Source organism: Eulemur rufifrons, chromosome 19, assembly GCF_041146395.1.
Source record: "Eulemur rufifrons isolate Redbay chromosome 19, OSU_ERuf_1, whole genome shotgun sequence".
Lineage (NCBI taxonomy): Eukaryota > Metazoa > Chordata > Mammalia > Primates > Lemuridae > Eulemur > Eulemur rufifrons.
The window spans coordinates 52,875,863-52,896,696 of record NC_091001.1 but is presented as its reverse complement, the minus strand read 5'-3'; the positions used below and the strand labels follow the sequence as shown (position 1 = coordinate 52,896,696).

The following is a 20,834-nucleotide window of genomic DNA, read 5'->3' as shown; positions in this document are numbered from 1 at the left end:
TGGTGCCCTACTGTGCCCCAGAAGCCTTTTGATAAAAGTTGAAAAAAAGGATATTTTGCTCACAAATCCTAATTTAGCTAATCAGCAAATATTTAACAACTACTTGCCTGTGAAACATTCATCTAGGTGCAGAAGAAGATTCCAAAGTGTAGTAAAGAAAGCATCCTAATTTGGTGATCTCACACACACGTATGCACACTGGCACACTGCTGACGATGCATGGTAATGTCAGACAGGAGCCAAATGGGAAATCTGCATGCTAAGTGACAAGGGGCTCAATGGTGGGAGTTCAGGGAGAGAGTTTTGTACACAGGAGAGTTGAAGATAATCTTCCCTGAATAGGGTCAACACGTGCTTCAGGGAAGCATCAGGGAGAAAGGCACTGAAATATTCTATGGAGAATTAATAATACAGTAACATATAAAGCATATTTAGGTGGGGTGATACAGTCAGAGACCACTTTGGCTGGAGCCATGGTGTTCATGAGGCAAGTCATGGGAGATGAAATTTGAGAGGCAGAGAATGTTGTCAGATTGCTGAGTTTTGAAGGCCAGGGATCCTAAACACGAAGTGAGGGTATGTTAGATTATATTTCCTTAGGCTATGCTTGCTGGAAATGACATCCCTTCTGGTTGAAAAATGCAACTCATTGCTTTGTTCCATTATGCATTTTGACATACCTTACAAAAGGAATATAATCGAAATGAAACTGAAGAACTACTAGATAAGATTCTAGTATCTATAAATTGTCAGGTCATAATGATAACCTATTGTAGGCAGTTGGGGAGCGGTTGAAGGTTTTGGACCAGTGGATAGACTGGCTAAGAATTTTAAGAATGGTCTGTTAGGGAAAAATAAGTTGTACAAGTAAAAAAGTTTCAGTTAGAGTCTGGATGAAGTAGATGGGAGGAGATAATGAACTGAGAAAGGGGTGGAAATATGGAGTGACGGTGGAGATATGAAGTATTACATTAAATAAAGCTATTTCAAATGATTTGATGGTTAGTATTTATGACTTACTGTGTGTCATATATTGTTCTAAGGTCTTTACATGTATTATTTAATTTTCTCGACAATCCTTTAGTATATGTACTAATATTCCTGTTTTTCAAATGAAGAAACTAAGGCATTCAGCATTTAAGCAACCTACTCAGCTAAAACAAATTATAGCTATAAGAAATTGTAGCCAAGTTTCTAATCCAAGCCCTCTATCTTGGTCCATTTGGACTGCTAAAACTAAATACTTAAGACTGGGTAATTTGTAAAGAATAGAAATTTGTTTTCTCACAGTTTCGGGGTGGGGGTATGGAATCCAAGGTCAAGGCACCAGTGAGTTTGATTGTCTGGTAAAGGCTGCTGCTTTCTGCTTCCAAGATGGCACCTTGTTACTGCATCCTCTGGAGGAGAAGAACAGTGTGTCTTCACATGGCAGAGACAGAGTTTGCTTTATTGCCCTGGCTAGAGTGCAGTGGCATCATCATAGCTCACTGCAACCTCAAACTCTTGGACTCATGCGATTCCCCCACCTAAGCTTCCTGAGTAGCTGGGACTACAGGCCTTTCTTATATATGTTACATTTGAGGTGAAGGTGGGATGCCCAACTAGTCATGTCCAGTGTGCACCTGTAAAAGGGCCAGAATCTCAAGAGTGTTGGGACTGAATATGGAATGTTGGTTCTCTTTCACAAGCAGGTGATGGCTAAAACATGGGAGTAGTTGAGCTTCCTAAAGAAGAGGGTCTTGAGAGAACTGCGGAGGACAAGGAGCAGGACCTCGAGATACTCACTGAGGTAGACCAAGGAAGGACAACTGGGAAAGTGAAGAGAGAAGGAGAGATATGAGGAGAACTGCAGTAAAGCAGGGTTTTGTAAAACATGAGAGAGGTTTATATTAGGGAATGGGTGGCAAATTGTGTTAAGAACACACAAAAATCATAGAGGATAAAGACTGAGTAATAAAGATGGTCAATAATGTAGCGTTCAAGGAAAATGAAGAGATAACGTGACCGTTTTTCCAGCAAAATAATAGAATCCATTGTCTTTGTTAAACCCTCTGAAGATTTGATTAAATACATTTTGGCCACTTGCTTTCTAGTCAATCCATAATGCAAAACTAAGGATTATTTGCTTTGCTGTAATTAGTTGTAAACTAGTGTCCTTGTCAGGGCTTGAGACTGTGCTCATGAAGTGCCACAGCAGCTCAGCAACATGCACAGATGATGGGTTTAGGGAAAATGAAATCGGCTTCCACTGGATTTCACAATCCAGTGGCACGGCCCAGAGGTGAACTTCCTCATCCAGTTTATTCATTACCTTTGGTGAGTCACTCAGTCTTCCTAAATATCAGCTTCTCCTCTAAAGTGAAATTAATGTGAGTTTAGGTAGATTTCTCTTTTAAAAAAAACAAAACAACAACAAAAAAACCATTAAGGTCAAGTATGGTGGCTGATGCCCATAATCCTAGCACTTTGGGAGGCTGAGGCAGGAGGATCCCTAGAGGTCAGGAGTTTGAGACCAGCCTGAGCAAGAGCAAGACCCCTGTCTCTACCAAAAATAGAAAAAAATTAGCCAGGCATGGTGGCACAGACCTATAGTCCCAGCTTCTAGGCAGGCTGAGACAGGAGGATCACTTGAGCCAGGGGTTTGAAGTTGCAGTGAGCTATGATGATGCCACGGCACTCTACTTAGGACAACAGAACGAGACTCTGTCTCAAAAAAAAAAAGAAAAATGAAATTAAACATCTAAGGATACACAAAGTGCTGTTTAATTATTAAATCATTATCTTTGTCATGTATTTCCAATTAAACTGAACTGTTTAATTACAAATAATATCTTAAGTAGGTAAATGGTATAATTAGCTTATTTTTAAGTATATGCCTGAGAAGAAAGAGTAAGTTATTTATAGAATATTTTGCAATTTAATAATTAAGGCAAATATAAAATGATGGTTAGAATTTTTCTGTAGCTTAATAAAAAATAGATGATTAAAACTCAGTGTTCTCAGAATCTTCAATTCCTAATGCTACCCCAATTAGGTCAAGAGAAACTTTTCATGTAAAGATAGAAAGATTCACTCTGGGAGAGCTTGGCGCAGAATGAAAAAGATGAAAATGTATCTGTGTTAATTATTGATACACTACAGGAAGAGTGTTTAAAACCGAACAAATAACACACTTTTGATTTAGACATTTTAGTTAATTTATTAAAATGGTCTTGATTTATGCTTTTATTTCAGACTTCTGTCTTTAAAAGAAGTATTTAAAGCATTTGGAGCCAGAATTATGATCATGTCTCATTGTCAATAGGGATCTTTCCATCTTAATTTTCAGTGCTATAAAATTCCATTTTTTTGTCTGTTTATAGACATTTAATAGAAAACTGGGAAAGGCTGCCTTAGGTTTACTATTTAAATGTTTTAAACTGGATAATAAATTTTTGGGGGGGAGTACTCTGTAGTGAATAGTAGTTAATCAGTAGGACTTGTTTGTTTCTTTTGTTTTGGGTTGTATCAGTGTAGCAAAATAACACAATAAACAAAATAAAATGCCTTGATCCCACTAGGGCTCTCTGTGACCTTTTGTGACTTAGACAATTTCTAAAAGGCCAGTGCAGCATGAAGCCATAAGCTGAACCAAAGCTTAAGTTTCTGCAGTCATGCTTGGTCATTGTCAAATTTCACCTAGGCTAAGACACCATTACCTCCGGATTACATGGCTTTGTACACCCTTCTTCATGTAGCAAGAAACAGAAAGACTCTTGAATTTTATACTTAGGAGAAAGGGGAAGGAAGGAAGCTTTATAGTAGCGGCCATCAGCCTTTTTGGCACCAGTTACCAGTTTCATGGAAAACAATTTTTCCACAGACTGGGGTGGGGTAAGGGGGTGGGCGGAGCTCTGCAACCTGATTCATAACACGGGGGTTGGGGACCGCAGCTCTGTAGTATCACTGAAACTACAACCTACCCAGTTATACCCCAAGACAAGGCAAACTACAAAATTTAAATATTCAAAGGTAAATAGAATGGGGTGATAAAGGTGCAAAAGAAAGGAAGTGAAGACATGTACACATTATTGCATATTCCTGGGAAAGTTCAGAATAATCAACAGAGAAATATTCCCTCACATAAACATGTATCGTCATTTAGATTTCTGATTTTCTGGGCAGTTGCTTTAATTGCTCCATATCAGAATGACATATCATTTGAAAGAATGAGTTGACTAACATTAAGGTCCTTTTTCAGATTTTCAAGGATTTCTTTTTTTTTTTAGATTTAAAAATTAAAAGTAAATGACTGCATGGGGCATGTTGACATTTATTCTTTCTTCTGCTTGATTGATTCAAAATAGTTATGCTGGACAGCAGGAGGTGAGGGCCTGGTGTTTATGAGGGAGAATAGCACAATTTATTATTTTCCTTAGTTGCTACCTTGAACTATGAAGGTAGTAAAAATCCAGGGCACATTTATCTTACACAGTTATAACAAGCAACAGAGCAAACCATGAGACTTTCTCATACCACTAGCATTTGCTTTTTCCATGCTGATAAGATCAGATTTGGGAAAACAAATGATGGGATCAGTTCATAGTTTATATTATCAAATTGTTTTCTTCATTGTCTTTTTTGGCATTTTGAAAATTCTGTATACATTTGAGATGATTAAGTAGTTCTCTTAAAGGTTTAATTAGTGTTGAAAGCTAGAAATCTGAAGGTGAATAAGATTTTCTCGCACTCTTTAACAAGCAGTTTCTTGGCTACTAAGGAAAAAAAAAAGGCATCATTGTTGTCAGCTGTGTATTAAGAGTCTTTGAAACTTAGTCTGTGGCTATAAAACCAGTCCATCGGTGTTACATGTGTGCTAAAGCCTCTCTGCTGATTTAATTGCAATTAAAAATATTACTTATACACTCCAGATCTGCGGTCCCCAACGCCTGGGCCTTGGACTGGTCCTGGTCTGTGGCCTGTCAGGAGCCAGCCCCACAGCAGGGGTAAGCAGTGGGCATGTGAGGGAAGCTTCATCTGTATTTACAGCTGCCCCTCATTGCTTGCAGCACCGCACCAGCTGCACCTCATGTCAGATCAGCGTGTGAGTTAGATTCTCATAGGAGCTCAAACCCTGCTATAAACTGCATGCCAGGGATCTAGGCTGTTCACTTCTTATGAGAATCTAATGCCTGATGATCTGAGGTGGAGCGGAGGCGGTGATGCTAGCACTGGGGAGTAGCTGCAAATACAGATTATCGGTCGCAGAGAAGTTTGACTGCACAATAAATGTAATGTGCTTGAATCATCCCAAAATCATCCCCCCCACCCCAGTCTGTGGAAAAACTGTCTTCCATGAAACTGGTCCCTGGTGCCAAAAAGGTTGGGGACTGCTGTTCCAGATCTTACCAGGTATGCCAATATTTCTCAATTGCTGCTTGAGTACTATTAGATATAAACTCAGCTTTAAGATGGTTAATTCCTAGCCAAAGACAGAGCGATATTTGTGTTTTCCTTCTTGGTAGAAGAAATGTGTTATAATACCTGGTGACCAGTTTGAGACAGAGGTGAGAGATTAAAAGTAGGATAAAGCAGCTTTTTAGAGCTTTTATCCCTGGTGATTGATCACTGTTTTTGATAACCATCCTGAAGTATGAAAAAATCATGTACTACTGATACTTTAGTTTCTGCCATGAGGAAATGTCTGTTGCATTAATTTCCTCACAGTGATTAGCACCATGTGTGCTGAAAGATACATGAGAGAAACAATGTAGCACAGTGGCTAAGCATAAACTCTGGAGCTAGAGGGCATGCGACCTAATTCCAGCTCTGCTGTGTGCTCTGAGGTCATACCTGCATAATCATTCATCTCTGGGAGCACATTTCTTGCTCTAGTTGACATTTAGGTGTGGTTTTTCTTTGTATTTTGTTTTGCAATGCTTATTATTATACATTAGGTCTTCCAATTGGACATTCCTTTTTATATATTAAGGCAATTAATTTTGCATATTAATACAGATGCCCATATGCCTGCCTGATTTTCATACACTTAAAATCAACTTTCCACCAGACTTCTCCACATAAAGGAATCACAGGCACTTGCTCTTCTTCATCTGTTATCTATCACAGTTGTTCAGGGATCAGCAAATGATTTCTTAAAGGGCCAAGAGTAAACATTCCATGCTTTGTGAGCCACATAGTCTCTGTGTTAACTATTTACCTCTGCCATTGTAGTGCAAAATAGCCATAGACAGTATGTAAATGAATGGGCCTGTGTTCTAATAAAAGTTTATTTATGAAGCAGAAGGCTGACTCCTAGGATGCAGTTTGCTGACACCTGGATTGCTGGTATTGCCCATGCTAGAAATCTAGATTTTATCTTTGACTTCTTATTTCTCATAGCCTATATACCACCACATCTTGCCAGGTTAACACTCTAAATGTGTTTTAAATCCCTGCCTTTCTTGTTACCCATACAAACACAACTCTGATTTGTACTCTCTTCTGAACTCTGAAGGCTTGGTAATTGCTCTCCTGCCAGAGCTAACTTTCCTAACTACCATAGGAAGAGTCCTAAAACCAAACAGGATTATGTCACTTTTATGTTTTCAGATCTTTGATAATTCTTCTTTACCTAAAGGCGTGTCCATAAATTGAAAGCTGATTAACAAGGCATAGAAGTCTCTTCTCGGGACCTGGCTGTTTGTTTCTCTCTTCTCTCGCTGGGTTTCCCACTCCTGTTTTTGTCTATTCAAGTACTTGCAGAAGCAAATGCCAAGATAGATGGGATTAGATGCATAAGGAGAAATTGCCGGTGAAGGATAAAGTAGGAGAGAACGAGCAGAAATAGGCTGAGAGTGCTTTTGGACTGCAATACAGGTGAAACACCTGTGGAAGGAGAGCAGGAAAGAAAGAAGATTGGGTGGGAAGAGTCTCAGTGCAGTTCTGAGAAAGCCCCAGTCAGGCCAGTGGGAAATCCAGATCAGGAGCAGAGATTGCCTGTCGGAGGAGTCCCCATCGGGCAGGAATGGTGTGACCCAGCTCAGTGATTGACTGGGGCTGCCTAGGACCAAGTGTGGCTTCTGTATGAAACTGCAGTGGACCTACAGGTGAAGCAGATTGAGACGGTTAGTTAACTATGATCCTGCAGCAGCTGACCTTAAAGAACTGCTTTAAGACACCTCCACGGCACCATACAAGTGATTTCACCTGAACACCACAGCTTCAGTAGGTCTCTATGCTATTATTCCTAACTGTGATATCTCTTACCTCCTTGACTGTCTTCATTGCCCCTCCTGCCCCTGACTTTTCTTGGTCAACTGCTTTTCACTCTTTATGTTTCAGCTGAGGAATAACCTCCTCTAGAAAGATTTCTTTAACCAATTCCTACTTCCCAACTGTGCAAATTGCCATCACTCAGTAATTCCATGACATTACCAGACATTTTTGAAATTACAGTTGGTTGTACATGTTTTGGGGTCTGATTAGAGAGTCAGCCTATTGAAAGCAAGGATTATTCAGTATGTGCCCTTAGACACCTATGGTAACTGCCCACCCATTTGATGAATGAATGGTTATCCTCTCAATTATCTATTGGAAGTGTGAGGTGACTCGTGACATAAAAGAGGACAGTATGACAGATGATACTTATGCCATTATGTTTGATTTAGGAAAATTGCTTAGTGTTTTTGAGTAAGAAATATATTTTTATAATTATGATTTATTCGATTCATTTCAACTGAATGTGGGCAATCTCATACAGCGGAAGGAACACTAAGCTTAAAGTCAAAAGACCTGTGTTCAAATCCTGGTGTTCTCATTTAGGGGCTGAATGACTGTGGGACATCTCTGGCATCATTTTCCTGTTCAGGGAGATGGAGATAGTGATATCAAGGACACAGAATCCTGGACCCATCAAACCATTTGTGATACATTCAACTTCTTGCTTGGACAGAGGTCTCTCTGCTTCCTCCTGTTGTGTCGGAGCCTGTATCAAGCTAACTCAATGTCCTGTGATTGTACTGAAATTTTTAGATCACATAACTTTTTGTAGAGAGAATGAATGATGTGAGCAATTTAAAAGCACTGCGCTTCTAAAGATTGTATAGGTGAGTACAGGTAAATATATGATTCCGGGAAGTAGTTTGGAACTACATGGTTTTCTGAATTATTTCAGGTTAAAATTTTTATAGAGTTCAGCATTAGAGAAAATGGGAGATCAGTTATGTGAGACTAGAAAAACTGTCACAGCACCGACTGGACGGCAAAAGAGGAGCTTAGCTTCCTTCGCTTGGGGGTGAGTTACTGCGGCTGCTGTCTTTGTAGCCCTGCATGCCCATTGCCACGCCACAACTGTAAGAATGAACACGATATATTTTTAAGTAAAGGTGTTAACGAAAATAAGTAAAAATAATAAAGCAGAAAATATCATGCAATCCAAATAGATAAGATAAAAAGAAAAGTAAGCTAAAATTTTTTTAAAGATAAAATAAGAAAGGTAAGCCCACAATTTTAAAATGACAGTGTAAGATGGAACTAAAAGATCAAAAAGATAAAAAGATTAAATGAGCTTTAAGAATGCAAAAAAGAGATTTTAAAATGTACAATCTTAGTGGACTAAAAAAAGTCAGTACAATTGGAAACAGCATAAGATCCTCTCCCGGGAGTACACTTTTGCCATACAGGGAGATCCGCAAAGCCTGGGCTCTGTCCTTTCACTGTTTGGTGCTGGTGTGTTGCCCAGGTGAAATTACTCTCTCAGTGACTAGGGAGGGGAGTTTGGATCTGGATGATGACGACGTGCCGCTTCCCGCCACCAGAGGGCAGCTGCACCGAGAGGTAAGGTAGGCAGAGAAGATGCTGAGAAAGGAGACCGCAGAGAGCCTGGTGCTCGGCGCGACTGCTTGCTGGTCTGAAATGTCCCAGAAGTGTGTTAGGGAAGAGAACTGGCCACGGTGTTTCTTTTTTTCTTTCTTTCTTTTTTTATCACTCCCAAATAATGCAGCATCAAATGTTCCTCCCTCACTCCACTTGGGCTTTCATTCTCTGTGTATTTCTTGCTCGGGATTTAGCTCCAGAGGTTTGTTTTTTGCATTTTTTGGAACTGTAGAGAGAGTCTTTTTCCTCTAGCTCTTGAGCCTCTGACTTTATTTTGTTCTGTTTTTGCCTTATTCTATTCTCATTTTCTAAACCCTGTTGTAGATCTGGCAAGTTCTCCAAAAACAAACACACACACACACACACACACACACAAACAACTCAAACCCTCTTCCATGCACATGTGTGCACATCTATGTGCACACACATCCTCCTCTACCCACACATACAACCTGTACACCCCCATTTATAGACTCACAGGTCCACATACAGGCACAAATAACCTATATGCTGCCCATACACACATGTACGTGCACACACGCAACCAGTATCCACCCTCTCAGAGATATACACGCACACATGCAATCCAGGCTCCCTTTTATAGGCACACACACACACACACACACACACACCCCTGCAGGCCCCTGTGCACTGGGCTTTCTCTTTATACCTTTTCTCTCCCCTGAGTGGCTTCTTCCTCCTTGCCTTTCACATCCCTCATTGCCGTGTTCCCCATCTGCACCACAGATATGCATTGGAATATTGCAAATTTAGTATTTCTTTCTAGGCAGATTTTTCTAAAAAGCTTTTCCCCCATGATTTATAAATAATGAATAATATCATTAGAAATGTGATGGGTAGTGTAACTTTGATGCAGAGTTTGTCAAGCTGAATGTTTCATACTTCTCCTTTCACGACAGCCCTGGGCCGTGGAAGGCAGGGAACTCAGTTGGCTGACACTCCAAAGTCTCTCTTGCCACGTTCCCAAAGAGTGTTCCTTGGGTTCTCATAGGTAATGTGCGCATTTTAAAAAGGGGCACTTTCTGTGCTCAAATAGGTTTGGAAAATGCTACAGTGAACTGATTCCTTTAATGCAGAATTTCTCAAAGCATTTCTTAAGATAATTTGCTGTAGGCCATGAAGTATTTCCAAAACATATTTGGCCAGGGAACCTTATTTTTTCATCAAAACACTATATATTTAAGCTTATTGTTCTATGGAAGATAATTTAAGAAATAATGTTCTAATGACTCATATTCCTCTCTGTTACCCTTATTGAAGGGTTCAAATTTACTTTGATATATTTATACCAAATTGGTACTTTATATTTTTAATTCAAAAGTATAATAAAAATTTATCCTAGAGTCAATATATGATCCTTAAGAGTCTCCTAGAATCTTTAAACAGAACAAATAATTTTCATTATGTTTTATGTTAATATGGTTTTCTGTAAAATAGGTCTTTGACAATCAATAATCTTTATAAGGAAGATAGTCATTATATTTTGACCAAGTATTTCTTAATTAGAATATCAGTTCTTAATGCATATTACATAGTAAAATCTATCTGTATATATTTATCATAAATATATCAACAGAAAAGTGGGGAAGGGAGGGGAAGAGAGAGAGAGAGAGAAAATTCAGATGGAAAGACATTACAGACACAGCACTGGTACAAACAGCAGCGATACCTGTGCTCACCTCTCAGCTTTGCTTTGGGACTCTCACCTGTAATGATGAACCCTGAAGAGCTATGCACTCTACTGAGGCCTCCACGTGATTTTTTTGACATCGGACAGTTGTGCCCAATACCAAGGCACAAGGGACAAAGCCCAAGTAGGATATTTTTGGGTTAAGTAAACATCCCTTTTTCATCCCCTTTCCAAGATTTAAGAGAATGCAAATGTAAGGGCGGTTATCATGCCAAAGCCTGGCACAGAATAGCTGTCTCTTGTTTGCAAGACCTCATGCATCTGCCTTCTAAACTCAAGAGGGAGCTTTGATAGATTTAGTGATTTTCTAGAAAATCTGAAATTCCAGTGGACTTTACCAATGGTTTGTGTTTAATCATACCTGTTTGTTTTTTAAGTCATAACATGCCTACACTCATTCCCTCAAGACCTCAACATCCTTGTGCTCAAAAGATCTATCTCCCTGTTATGAAGATTTGCATTTTAACAAGAATCAGCAAATCTGAGACCAGATGCTCTGAGCACAACCTTCAGCAAATACCCTAGGATGCTTTAGAGGGCTAGGATAAACTTTCCCGGAGCACATGGCTGGACTTATTTTGTAACAGCTAAGTGGTTATTTTATAACACAGTAGGATAAAAAAAGCATAAAAGTGTCTTTTATGTTCCTCTCCCCCACCCTCGTTTTAGCATTAAGCACTGTAGTAGACACATAGTAGGTCTTCAGAAAGTAGTAGATTGGCAATAGTATAACTACCTATTCTTATTTGCTTTTCGTATTTTATTTGTACATATGGTAAATTGTGGTTTTTCTAATAATTTTTTTTTAAGTTGCTAAATATTTAATGACTGACGAACATCAAAGAAAACAGTAAGGAAATGGTAATTGCACCAAAGTATTCTAAGGTTGGAAGACGATTTACCCCATCTCGGACACTCTGGTTATTGGACTTCTGAGTGTGCACCTCCAATGAAGATGAGCACACCATTTCCTGCAACAGGTCATTCCACTTTGATTAACATCGCTGGAATATGGTCTTCTCTTAGGGCAGAAATAGGTTACCCAATGGAAACCAGCCTTTGGGAAATGTCAACTTTGCCTGTCTGCTTCACACAGTTAATTATCACACAATTCATCAGTTGCTCCACTCTGCTGACTTGCTCTGACTTCCCCAGGTTCTGCTGCTCTATTTCTGACTACCCTTTCCATCTTCCTTTTTGATTCTCATCCTTCTGTATACCCTTGGAAATTGACATTAGCAAGATTTTCTTTGGTCTGCTCTTCTTGCTCTATATTCATTTTACTGGTACATCATTCACTACTTTGTGTCCAAATACCCCTAACAATTCCCAGATCCTTATAAAAGCCGATATATCTCCTGAATTCTGGATTTATAACTTCCTCCGCCTCTGGACATCTCTGCCTGCGCATTCTCAGGCTCCTCCGACTTTGCTGGGGCAAAACTAAGCTTATATTTTCTGTGATGCCTTCCTTTTAGGAAACATCTCTATTTTTTCCCCTTATCTAGGATCCTTCAGAACATGTTAATACATCTATCAGGGTACTGTCAGTTAATTGTGACAAATCTCTCTCGCACACATTATGAATCCTTTTCTAGAACATACCCTTTTACGTAAAAGATATTAGTTCCTGGTGAGAAATTAACCTGCACTGACTATGCCTGTTGGGTGCCATGTGCCCAAGTTTCAAAAGGCATCCTGCCATGGGACTATCTCCTTCTCATGAGGAGGTTGCAATGTATACACAAGTCACAGCTAATGCATGCTTAGGTGTTGATGATGTATCATGTTGAGCTCTAAAATGTTTGTGTCATCCCCCAAGCGCTACACTGAAATGTGCTTTCCTTATTGGCTACGTATTTAAAAAATGCCAAGTCAGTGCCACAATCTCATTTAAAAACTCTTCCGTTGAGATGGCCTTTGCCAAGAACATATTCTTCAAACAAGATGTGCTTTTTTCAACCTGAAGATTACACTTAGGGCAAGATATCTTGCAAAAAGTTAATACTTTGTCAAGGCCACTTGAGCATTTGTCTCAGTAACCAGTTTTTCCTCCGCAGTGGCTCTTGCCCTGGCCTCAGAGATTTCGGGTTTAGGAAGCCAGACGCAAAGGCAGTCACCTCTCCTCTGCTGATTCTTCTTACGATATAAAAAAGTATAAAGACATTATCTTTCTATACTTTCAGAATAAGATCATCCTGGACCCCATGACGTTCAGCGAGGCCCGGTTCCGGCCGTCCCTGGAGGAGCGGCTGGAGAGCATCATCAGCGGCGCGGCGCTCATGGCCGACTCGTCCTGCACGCGCGACGACCGGCGCGAGAGGATCGTGGCCGAGTGCAACGCCGTGCGGCAGGCGCTGCAGGACCTGCTCAGCGAGTACATGAATAATGTAAGTCTCGGGCTCTCCGTTCTCATGTCTCGGTGGATGCAAGTCCGTGATCTTGTGGCACCTGTGAAAGCGTGGATAGCAGGGAAAGGGGACAGACAGGTGTTCCCCAAAGAGTCAGGTGAAACCAAAGGACCACTTTGGGAGAGCGTGCGTCCTGGTGTCTCAGTACGGACGAGATTGATGGAGAGTAGTTCTTTCACTTTTTACTTGAGTGATTTCTTCTTGGTCACTTTAGTGGTTCAATTTTGATTTAGGTACGATTTCAATTGTAAAGGTAAATGATTGATGGAAACGCTTGAGTGTATACTAAGTCCTCTTTTACAGAGACCACTTTCAAAGCTAAGTATGGCTGTAGGTGCTCATCTTCACCCCTAAGAGGCATTACTAAACATAATAGTTTTTAAAGTGTTTATGCAGGGCTCCTTGAGGTGGAAAAGTTCTTACTGCAGTGTAGTGAAACTTGGAGCTCTCTTGATTGGTTGCGCAATTAGGAGTTCTTATAAAAGTGGTCTTCAAGTTTTCATATAGCTGTGTGCAAGCGGTATCTAGTTGTATTGGGGCAGATAATGACCATCCTCTCTTACAGTTATAAAATGTGACAGTTTTTTATAGCTGTAAACTGCAAGAAGGTGGGATGAAACCCATATTCTTTGCTTTGAAAGGCATTAAATTATGGTATTGATTTGCTACCGTCATTCAGCTGGGGTGTTGCCCAGTGCTTGCAACAGTGAATGATCCAGAGTTCCCCCTATCCTGGACTTGTGGGTTTAAGAAAATTCAGTACAAATTGGAAAAAATGTAGATAAAGTGAGGCTTCAATATTATGTGTTGAAGGGATGCTCTGTGTAGTGGTCAGGTAGGTAACAGGGACACTGAAAATCTGATGGTTTTTGAAATCCATGCTGGGTATTGATAGAACCCTGCAAGGCAATGTTGAGACAAAGCGGCCAGCCCATGTCCCTCCCTCCAGTGTCTTACCACTCTGATCATGAAACTGCAGCTAGCCCACATGCAAGCAAGGAGCCAGCAGTGACAGCAACAGTGCTCCTCCTGCACACCCTCCAGAGAACTTCCCTCAGAAAGCAAAAAGATACTTAATGCAAATACTGTACAAATTAAAAAACAAAATCTGTTTCCTTTCCATGAACCTTCAGATTCTTTGATTTTGGAAGACTTGCCCATTTTCAGCACAAAGAATAAAGTGTGGACGCACCATGTGATACCCAGATGCTTATGAGGACTTACTTCTCTAGAGGATGCTAGATGGCTAACACTTTCTGTGATTTTGGTCTGTGGGTGTTACGTAGGGTACAGCTAGAAATGTGGATCACCAGGGTCTCCCACCTTAGTGAATCTTTTGAATAGCAGAATTCTCAAAAAAGAATGCTTATAAAATCTGGGATTCTGTTTGTTGTTGTTTTTAACAAAATAGAAAAGGGCTAATTACTTATATGTGGATTTTGGTTTTACATTAAAGAATGCTGATATTTCTATCGAGGAATAATTATTAGCAAAGAAAGAAGTAGAAACTACAGAGATAGCAGTGCTGGTTAAGATCTCACTATAAATAAATCAGACCAAAAAACATATGTGCCTGTGGATAGAAGTCACTGAATGTGATTAAAGGAGATTTGATCGAGATGTGACATGTAATTTTCAGTTTGATGTTTAGAATCCTGTCAAGTAGAAGTTTTTTTCTTTTAGTGTGAACTCCTACAGATCAGCAGAGCTGATGGATTTTTGTATTTTATTGACTCCAGGCGATTGTTTTTCTGATCACAGCCTTGTGGTGCAGGAATGTTTTGTACTTTTATTGAAATCTTAGTTTCTATTTTGACATAGTTACAGATAATACATATATGGGTATAGTGCTTAAATTCAATGTGAACAAATTCTTTCCACATTGAACCATCAGGATCAAAGCCTGATATAAAACAACTCCCATTTGATTTTTATATAAATTTTTATATAGACTGTATAAAATTTAGTTGGACTTCACACTTCTTTGGTGATTTCAGTGTAAAATTGGATACAGCTCGACCACCTCCATAATCCCTGTCCTGTGTGCTCATTGCTACTGCCACAAACTCAATTTATATTTATTTTTATATAGCATATATTAATATTAATACAGAAACACATACACATCTATGCCTTTACAGAAAATTATGTTGTAGTTAATAGCAACTGGTAAATTAGTCATTCCTGAGCTGTTATAAGATACTTCTTTTTCAGTTTTTAAGTTCTGGGAATAAAGATGTTATCAAATTATTACCCTGCAGGTTTTCATCTTAATTTTCTAGGCAATACCATTAGGATGAAAAAGTCATTAAACTGAAAAGAAAAGTTTTAAAAATTGGCATAACTGACATTTCTGGATTCTAAAATTCTCCTGATCAGTCTCCGATGAGCATTCAACTTTTAATGCTCACTTGTAGCCAAAGCTGTTCTAAAACCATATACATGCCAAGCGGTATGGAAAGGAGGGAAATGGAGGTTGTGGGGAGAAGCTTTATAATACACTAAGTGATTAGGAAAAGGCAGTCTTCCTGGGGCATGGGCCATGCTTTGGGCATGGGCCATGCTTAACCATGTGGGTTACACTGAGCTCAATAAGATATCAGTTATATGTTAGATAATTCCACAAAAGGGTATCCAAATTAATAAATGTGTGTGTGAAAGATGTAACAAAAATGTGCAGTTGAGAGAAACAGGTGTGAAAAAAAAAAACGCTGGGTCTGGGCAAACAGATGCATGTGGTGAAAATTATGATCACAGAGCATGGGAGTGGCAGAAAAGATGGTTGGAATTGTTTTAGAAAAGCCTTGGCTGGCCTTAAGTTGTTTTATCAAGTTTAAGATATAACCCAAAGCAAAAAGATTCTTAAAAATAATACTCCTTTAAATAGAATATCATTATTATAGACATATGGAGACTAATGGGTAGCGAGAGACTCTTGAATTCAAAAGGATGTGTGGTATATAAATGTTAATTTGGATTAGTGCCATCAAGTATGGTTGTTGGAGTATTATGCTGAGTACCATAAATAGTTCCAAATTATAATGAACACATAAACTTCCCTCTGGAACTTATAATTTTATAGAGCCTTCTTTTTGTGCCAGTAAGATTCTTTTTTCCATCAAAAGAAAAGTCTTAAAAGTGACCCTATGGTAGTATACAACTAAATATAGTATTTTATTGTAAGAGTTTTGTGATGGATTCAAATTTAGAATATTTTATTAATTCAGCAAATGTGTATTGTCTGCCTGGCTGCTTTGTGCCAGGCATTGGTCCAAGCTTCTGGGGATACAGAATTAAGCAAAACAGACAAAATTCTCTGCTCTCATGGAGCTTATACTCCAGTGACGAGAGAGAGAGATTAATAATAAAGACATAAGTGATTTGAGCAAGAGTTATTTCAGATGACGATCAGTGCAAAGAGGAAATATAAAACCTGAGAGGTAGGGAACATGGGGTATTGCTGTAATTAAGGATGGCCTGGGAAGGGTATGTTGAGATGACTTTAGATCAAAGAACTTTTGCAGATGGAGGAGCAAAGAGCCTTAGAAGTGGAAAGACCAGCAAGGTCAAGAGCCACGCTGTGAGCAGGTACCTGGTGTGTTTGAGGAACCACGGGGAGCCGGAGTGGCTGTTCTCAGTGAGTAGCTGGGCAGGAGGAGATGGGGTCTGGATGGTGCCTCGTGTACCATTATATGGGATCTGACTTTCATTCTAATGGAATGGGAGACCGCTAGAGAGTGTTGGACAGAAAATGCTAGGCTTTAGGTATTGAGAACAGGACGTGAATTAAAAAAAAAAAAAAAGGTGAAAGTAGGACAGATGAAGAGGCTCTTGGCCCCAGATTAATTCCTGGGAGGATGGTCTCTTGGACCAGGTAATGGCAGGAGAAGTGAAGTAAAGTATCCAAATTCTGACTGTTTTAAACAAAATTTGTCTATAAAGTGACTAATGAGAAGAATGTGTTTGCTTCATGAACATAAAATAGACATTTACATGTTGAATGACAGTCGCAGGCATATCAGCTGCAGCTAATAAGATATCTTCATTTGGTTTGGGTTGCACAGAAAATTCTGATTTACTCAGATGTAACCATTTGTAAATAGTTTACTTGGCAATGACTGGATGCTCTGCTAAACAGATTGCGTTTGAAAGGGGAGTTAAATAGAAAAATTTTGTTTCAAAGTTGTTTCACCCAAAATGTCCAAATATGGTTCACATTCTTATAAATATGAAACAATGAAACTATAATACTTATCCTAAGTATAAGGAGAAAAATTAATATTTATTCTAGGTACTAAAACTGTAAGTGCAGAACAATAAGGACATTCATGAAACTGTTACTTTTTGTGTGCAATTCACTGCGAGGCCTTGACGAGAATATGCAATGAGAAGTGCCTGGACCTTGTTGTGACTTATGCTGCTGTACAACCTGGTTCAATTTTATATGCATAGACTCTGTGTCGCTGTAATTTTTTTTAAAGACTAATGCAGAACTACAGTTTTTTTAAATAATCATACAATTAAAGTTTAAGTGTTTACCCAATGATGGCAGAGATCCTGGTGATGAAAAGTAATGACTTACTGGTCTGTATGTTAAAATGTGGTGGGTTATTTTTTAACTGTATTTTTTAAAATAATTAAAAAATACATTTGGGTATAACATTTTGCACACCTCTTGAAGCATGTAAGTGGGTCCCTGGGGTTAATAATTTATAAACCTTGAATGTTATGCAGGTGTTAGAGCACATGAAGACATAATGAGTGGGAGCACATACACATAAGTGTCTGAAATGTTACTGTCGTAGCCTTTGTTCTTGGAGTAGAATTTAACATAAGGAGTGTTCCTGAGGGAGGACACTTGTAAGGACAGAAACAGAGTCTAAACGATAGGAAATAATCTAAAAAAGGTTATTTTCAGCCCGTTCTGTGGCCTGTACCACAGCAAGGCTCTGACATACCATTCCATAGCAGTATATGAGGAATACAGGAAGTGATAGCTAGGGCCACCAGATCTCTGAAAATAGTGGCTTTTACATCGTTTTTTATTTTTTATAGTGTGAAGGAAATACATTTTCATTGTAAATGATAAAAATCAAAGAAAGAAGAAAGTAAAAGTAATTCATAATCTCATCCCCTGAAAATAATCATTGGTAATACTTTGGTACCTATCTTTCCAATGTTTTTGAGCATATAGGAGTGGTATATTTATATACAGATACACATATGTTAATGCCCTGACTTTTTGAAAAAATGAACTCATATTGTAAATGATTTTTGTACCCTATTTTCTTTACTCAATATATTGTGAATATGTTGCCTTATCAATAAACATTATCTAACTTTATGTTTACTGGCTGCATAGCATTTTATTATATGAATATATAGTAATTCCTTTAGAAGCAATTCATTTTGAGTATATTTTTAGAGAAGAGCATTGGAAAAGATAAGTAGGGAAGACTTCTTGTGTTGGCAGCATAAGTATAGAGTTCTGATTTAGACCGGAAGCATGACTGAGGAACAAAATTCGAAAAGAGTGAGGACACAGATTTGATTTTCACTTATGAGAATTCTCTAAGTTGGCTATATGCAGTACTGCTAAGAGGGACCCAGAACAACTAGTGGGCAAGTTCAATACTTGGCTTTGATCTAGAATCCCAGAGAAGGATTGAAAGTTGCTGCAGGGAATGTCATCAGAAAGATATCATAGGAATTATTATCCTGACACATTGCTCCCAGATGGGAAAGTGGAGAAACGACTTAGTAGTTTTTATCACTTAAGGATAAGGTTTTGCTGATTAAACATAAAATTTGTTTCCAGTATTATCTATGTCTTCCCCTTTCTCTCTTTCCTGTTATTATATAAATGAGGTGGTGAAATTCACAAAAGTCAGCTTGACTAATTATAGCTTCCTCTACCAAAAGGTTTGGCTTAAAACAGAATAGAAAGGAATGTTTAAAAATGTTTGTGGGCCATCTGTGACCTAGTTGCCCGTAGCTCTCCATAATGGCTCTCCATTCTAATGGGAAATTAAAAGTTGCCTTAATGAGATTGGTGGCTTCATTCAAGGAAAAGATTCCCAATATCCCCAAATTTGGTGCCTGTGGTGAGAAGGTTTTCCTTGCCTTTTCCTTATTTGTATCTTTTCTTCTCTTCTTTTCTGTTCCCTGCCTTTAAATATATTCAGGGCCCTCCTCTCTGCTAATTTTGAGCTTCAAATTCATCTGTACAATTATGCTTCCCATATAAAACTTTTGCTTCCATGTGAAGATGCAGTTTTTAAATTCTTTTTTAGTTGATATTTCTTTTTCAGACATGGAAAGAGTACGATTAGGTTACCAACTTCTTCTCTGAGTTGAAAAATTGTCCTTTGAATCTACTCTTCCAAAGATAATATGCATAGTTGGAGTGGAAGTCTTTTGGATAGTGCTTTAGACTTCTGTCCTTGCATCATGGCATTTTCAATCATGCTTGCGTTGCAGGTAGATTTCACTGTAACTCCTAGAGATACCCCGGAACTGGTACAGGGTAAAACAATCTTTTAAGTTTTTTTCTCACTTTTCTTCTTCTTATGTCATTATATATTCCTTTTCTAATGGTGCTCAACTGCGTTTGCTGTAACGGGATCTTAGAAAGCCAAGAGATATTGTGGAGACATCTTGGGTGCCACCAACTCAGGCACAGATGGTGGGAGAATGTCCAGTCATGCTGGCAGGAAATCTTCTCTGGGGACAATAATGAGGGTGAGAGTGTGAGAGACATTGTATCAGGTTCAAGAGTCCCATAGAGCAAGTGTGAGAGGAGCCCAGTACAACTAGTGGGCATGAGGAGATCCAGAATTGGGTGATCTGGACACAGTACCCACTATAGCTGTGGAGCATAGGTGAGGGTAACACCCAGGCCTTGTGGAAACATGGAAGGTCTGCTTGAGTCTTAAAGGACCCAAGGTGTAGGGTGGTAATCCAAGGAGGGAGACTTAGGCCCTCTGAAAAATATGGCACGCCATACCTGTTTGCTATTGCTTATTATCAGCTTGTGACATACAATTAATGGCTTACTCACAGAATCTCAGGACAGTTAGGTCTAACTAGATTTGTTTCCTTTGCATCAAGTCAGCTTTCAATGAAATCTCACACACCATCTTCTTGGCAAGAAGGAGGGCCTTTCCTTTGTGACTCCCCCCACCCCTGCCAACTCTCCAGTATGGATAATTTGGCAGTCATTACAAACCTGTGCTTTGTTGCCATTTATACCTGGGCTCAAATCCCAGTTTTATCATTTGTAAGTGACCTGACCTTAGGCAAGGTAGAGAGATTCCCTGAGCCTCAAGTTTCTCAGCTGTGAAATGGCAATAACAGGATCCACTTGGGGGAGGATCTGCAGATCAAATGACATGATGACAGTCAGAAAGCCCAGTGCCAAAGGAACCTTGTATTTGTTTCTTTGTTCTTCCCAGTTCTCCTCCTTCGCTATCCTATTTTATTAACCTCACATAAAAACCCTATACTGCAAAGGTCACTGAGGTCTTTTCAGAGTTAAGGAGTATAGATAAATAAAGGGAAAATAAAGCTTCATTGGATGTGTCTGCACAGGTCTGGAACTCCTCTGTTGATCCCCTCTTACTGGGATCTCCTAAAAGTTAACATGGATCCAGCAATAAACTTACTGCATAGTCTAGGGACATAGCCAATGAGGAAAGGTGAGGCCACTGGCCAGCAATCACTTGTGCAGGAAGATTTTGGGAAAACAGCTTTGCCATCAAAATGAGGCCCCCAGTGTTAGTTCTATAATTACTTCACTCTGAGCATTGAAGGTCACAACAACTCCAGGGCCTCGCTATTGACTTCCATACAGTGGA

The 20,834-nt window shown here is 39.2% G+C and overlaps 1 protein-coding gene across 5 annotated transcripts in view; it reads left to right on the top strand.

The window, feature by feature from the left end:
- The window catches only part of CTNNA2 (catenin alpha 2), a 1,068,594-nt gene that overhangs the window by 356,049 nt on the left and 691,711 nt on the right, over positions 1-20,834 (top strand). For all 5 annotated transcript variants that reach the window (XM_069493843.1, XM_069493842.1, XM_069493839.1 and 2 more), the window contains one exon: positions 12,754-12,957. In XM_069493843.1, coding sequence (XP_069349944.1) covers positions 12,754-12,957 — 204 coding nt within the window. The remainder of the gene's footprint in view (positions 1-12,753; positions 12,958-20,834) is intronic.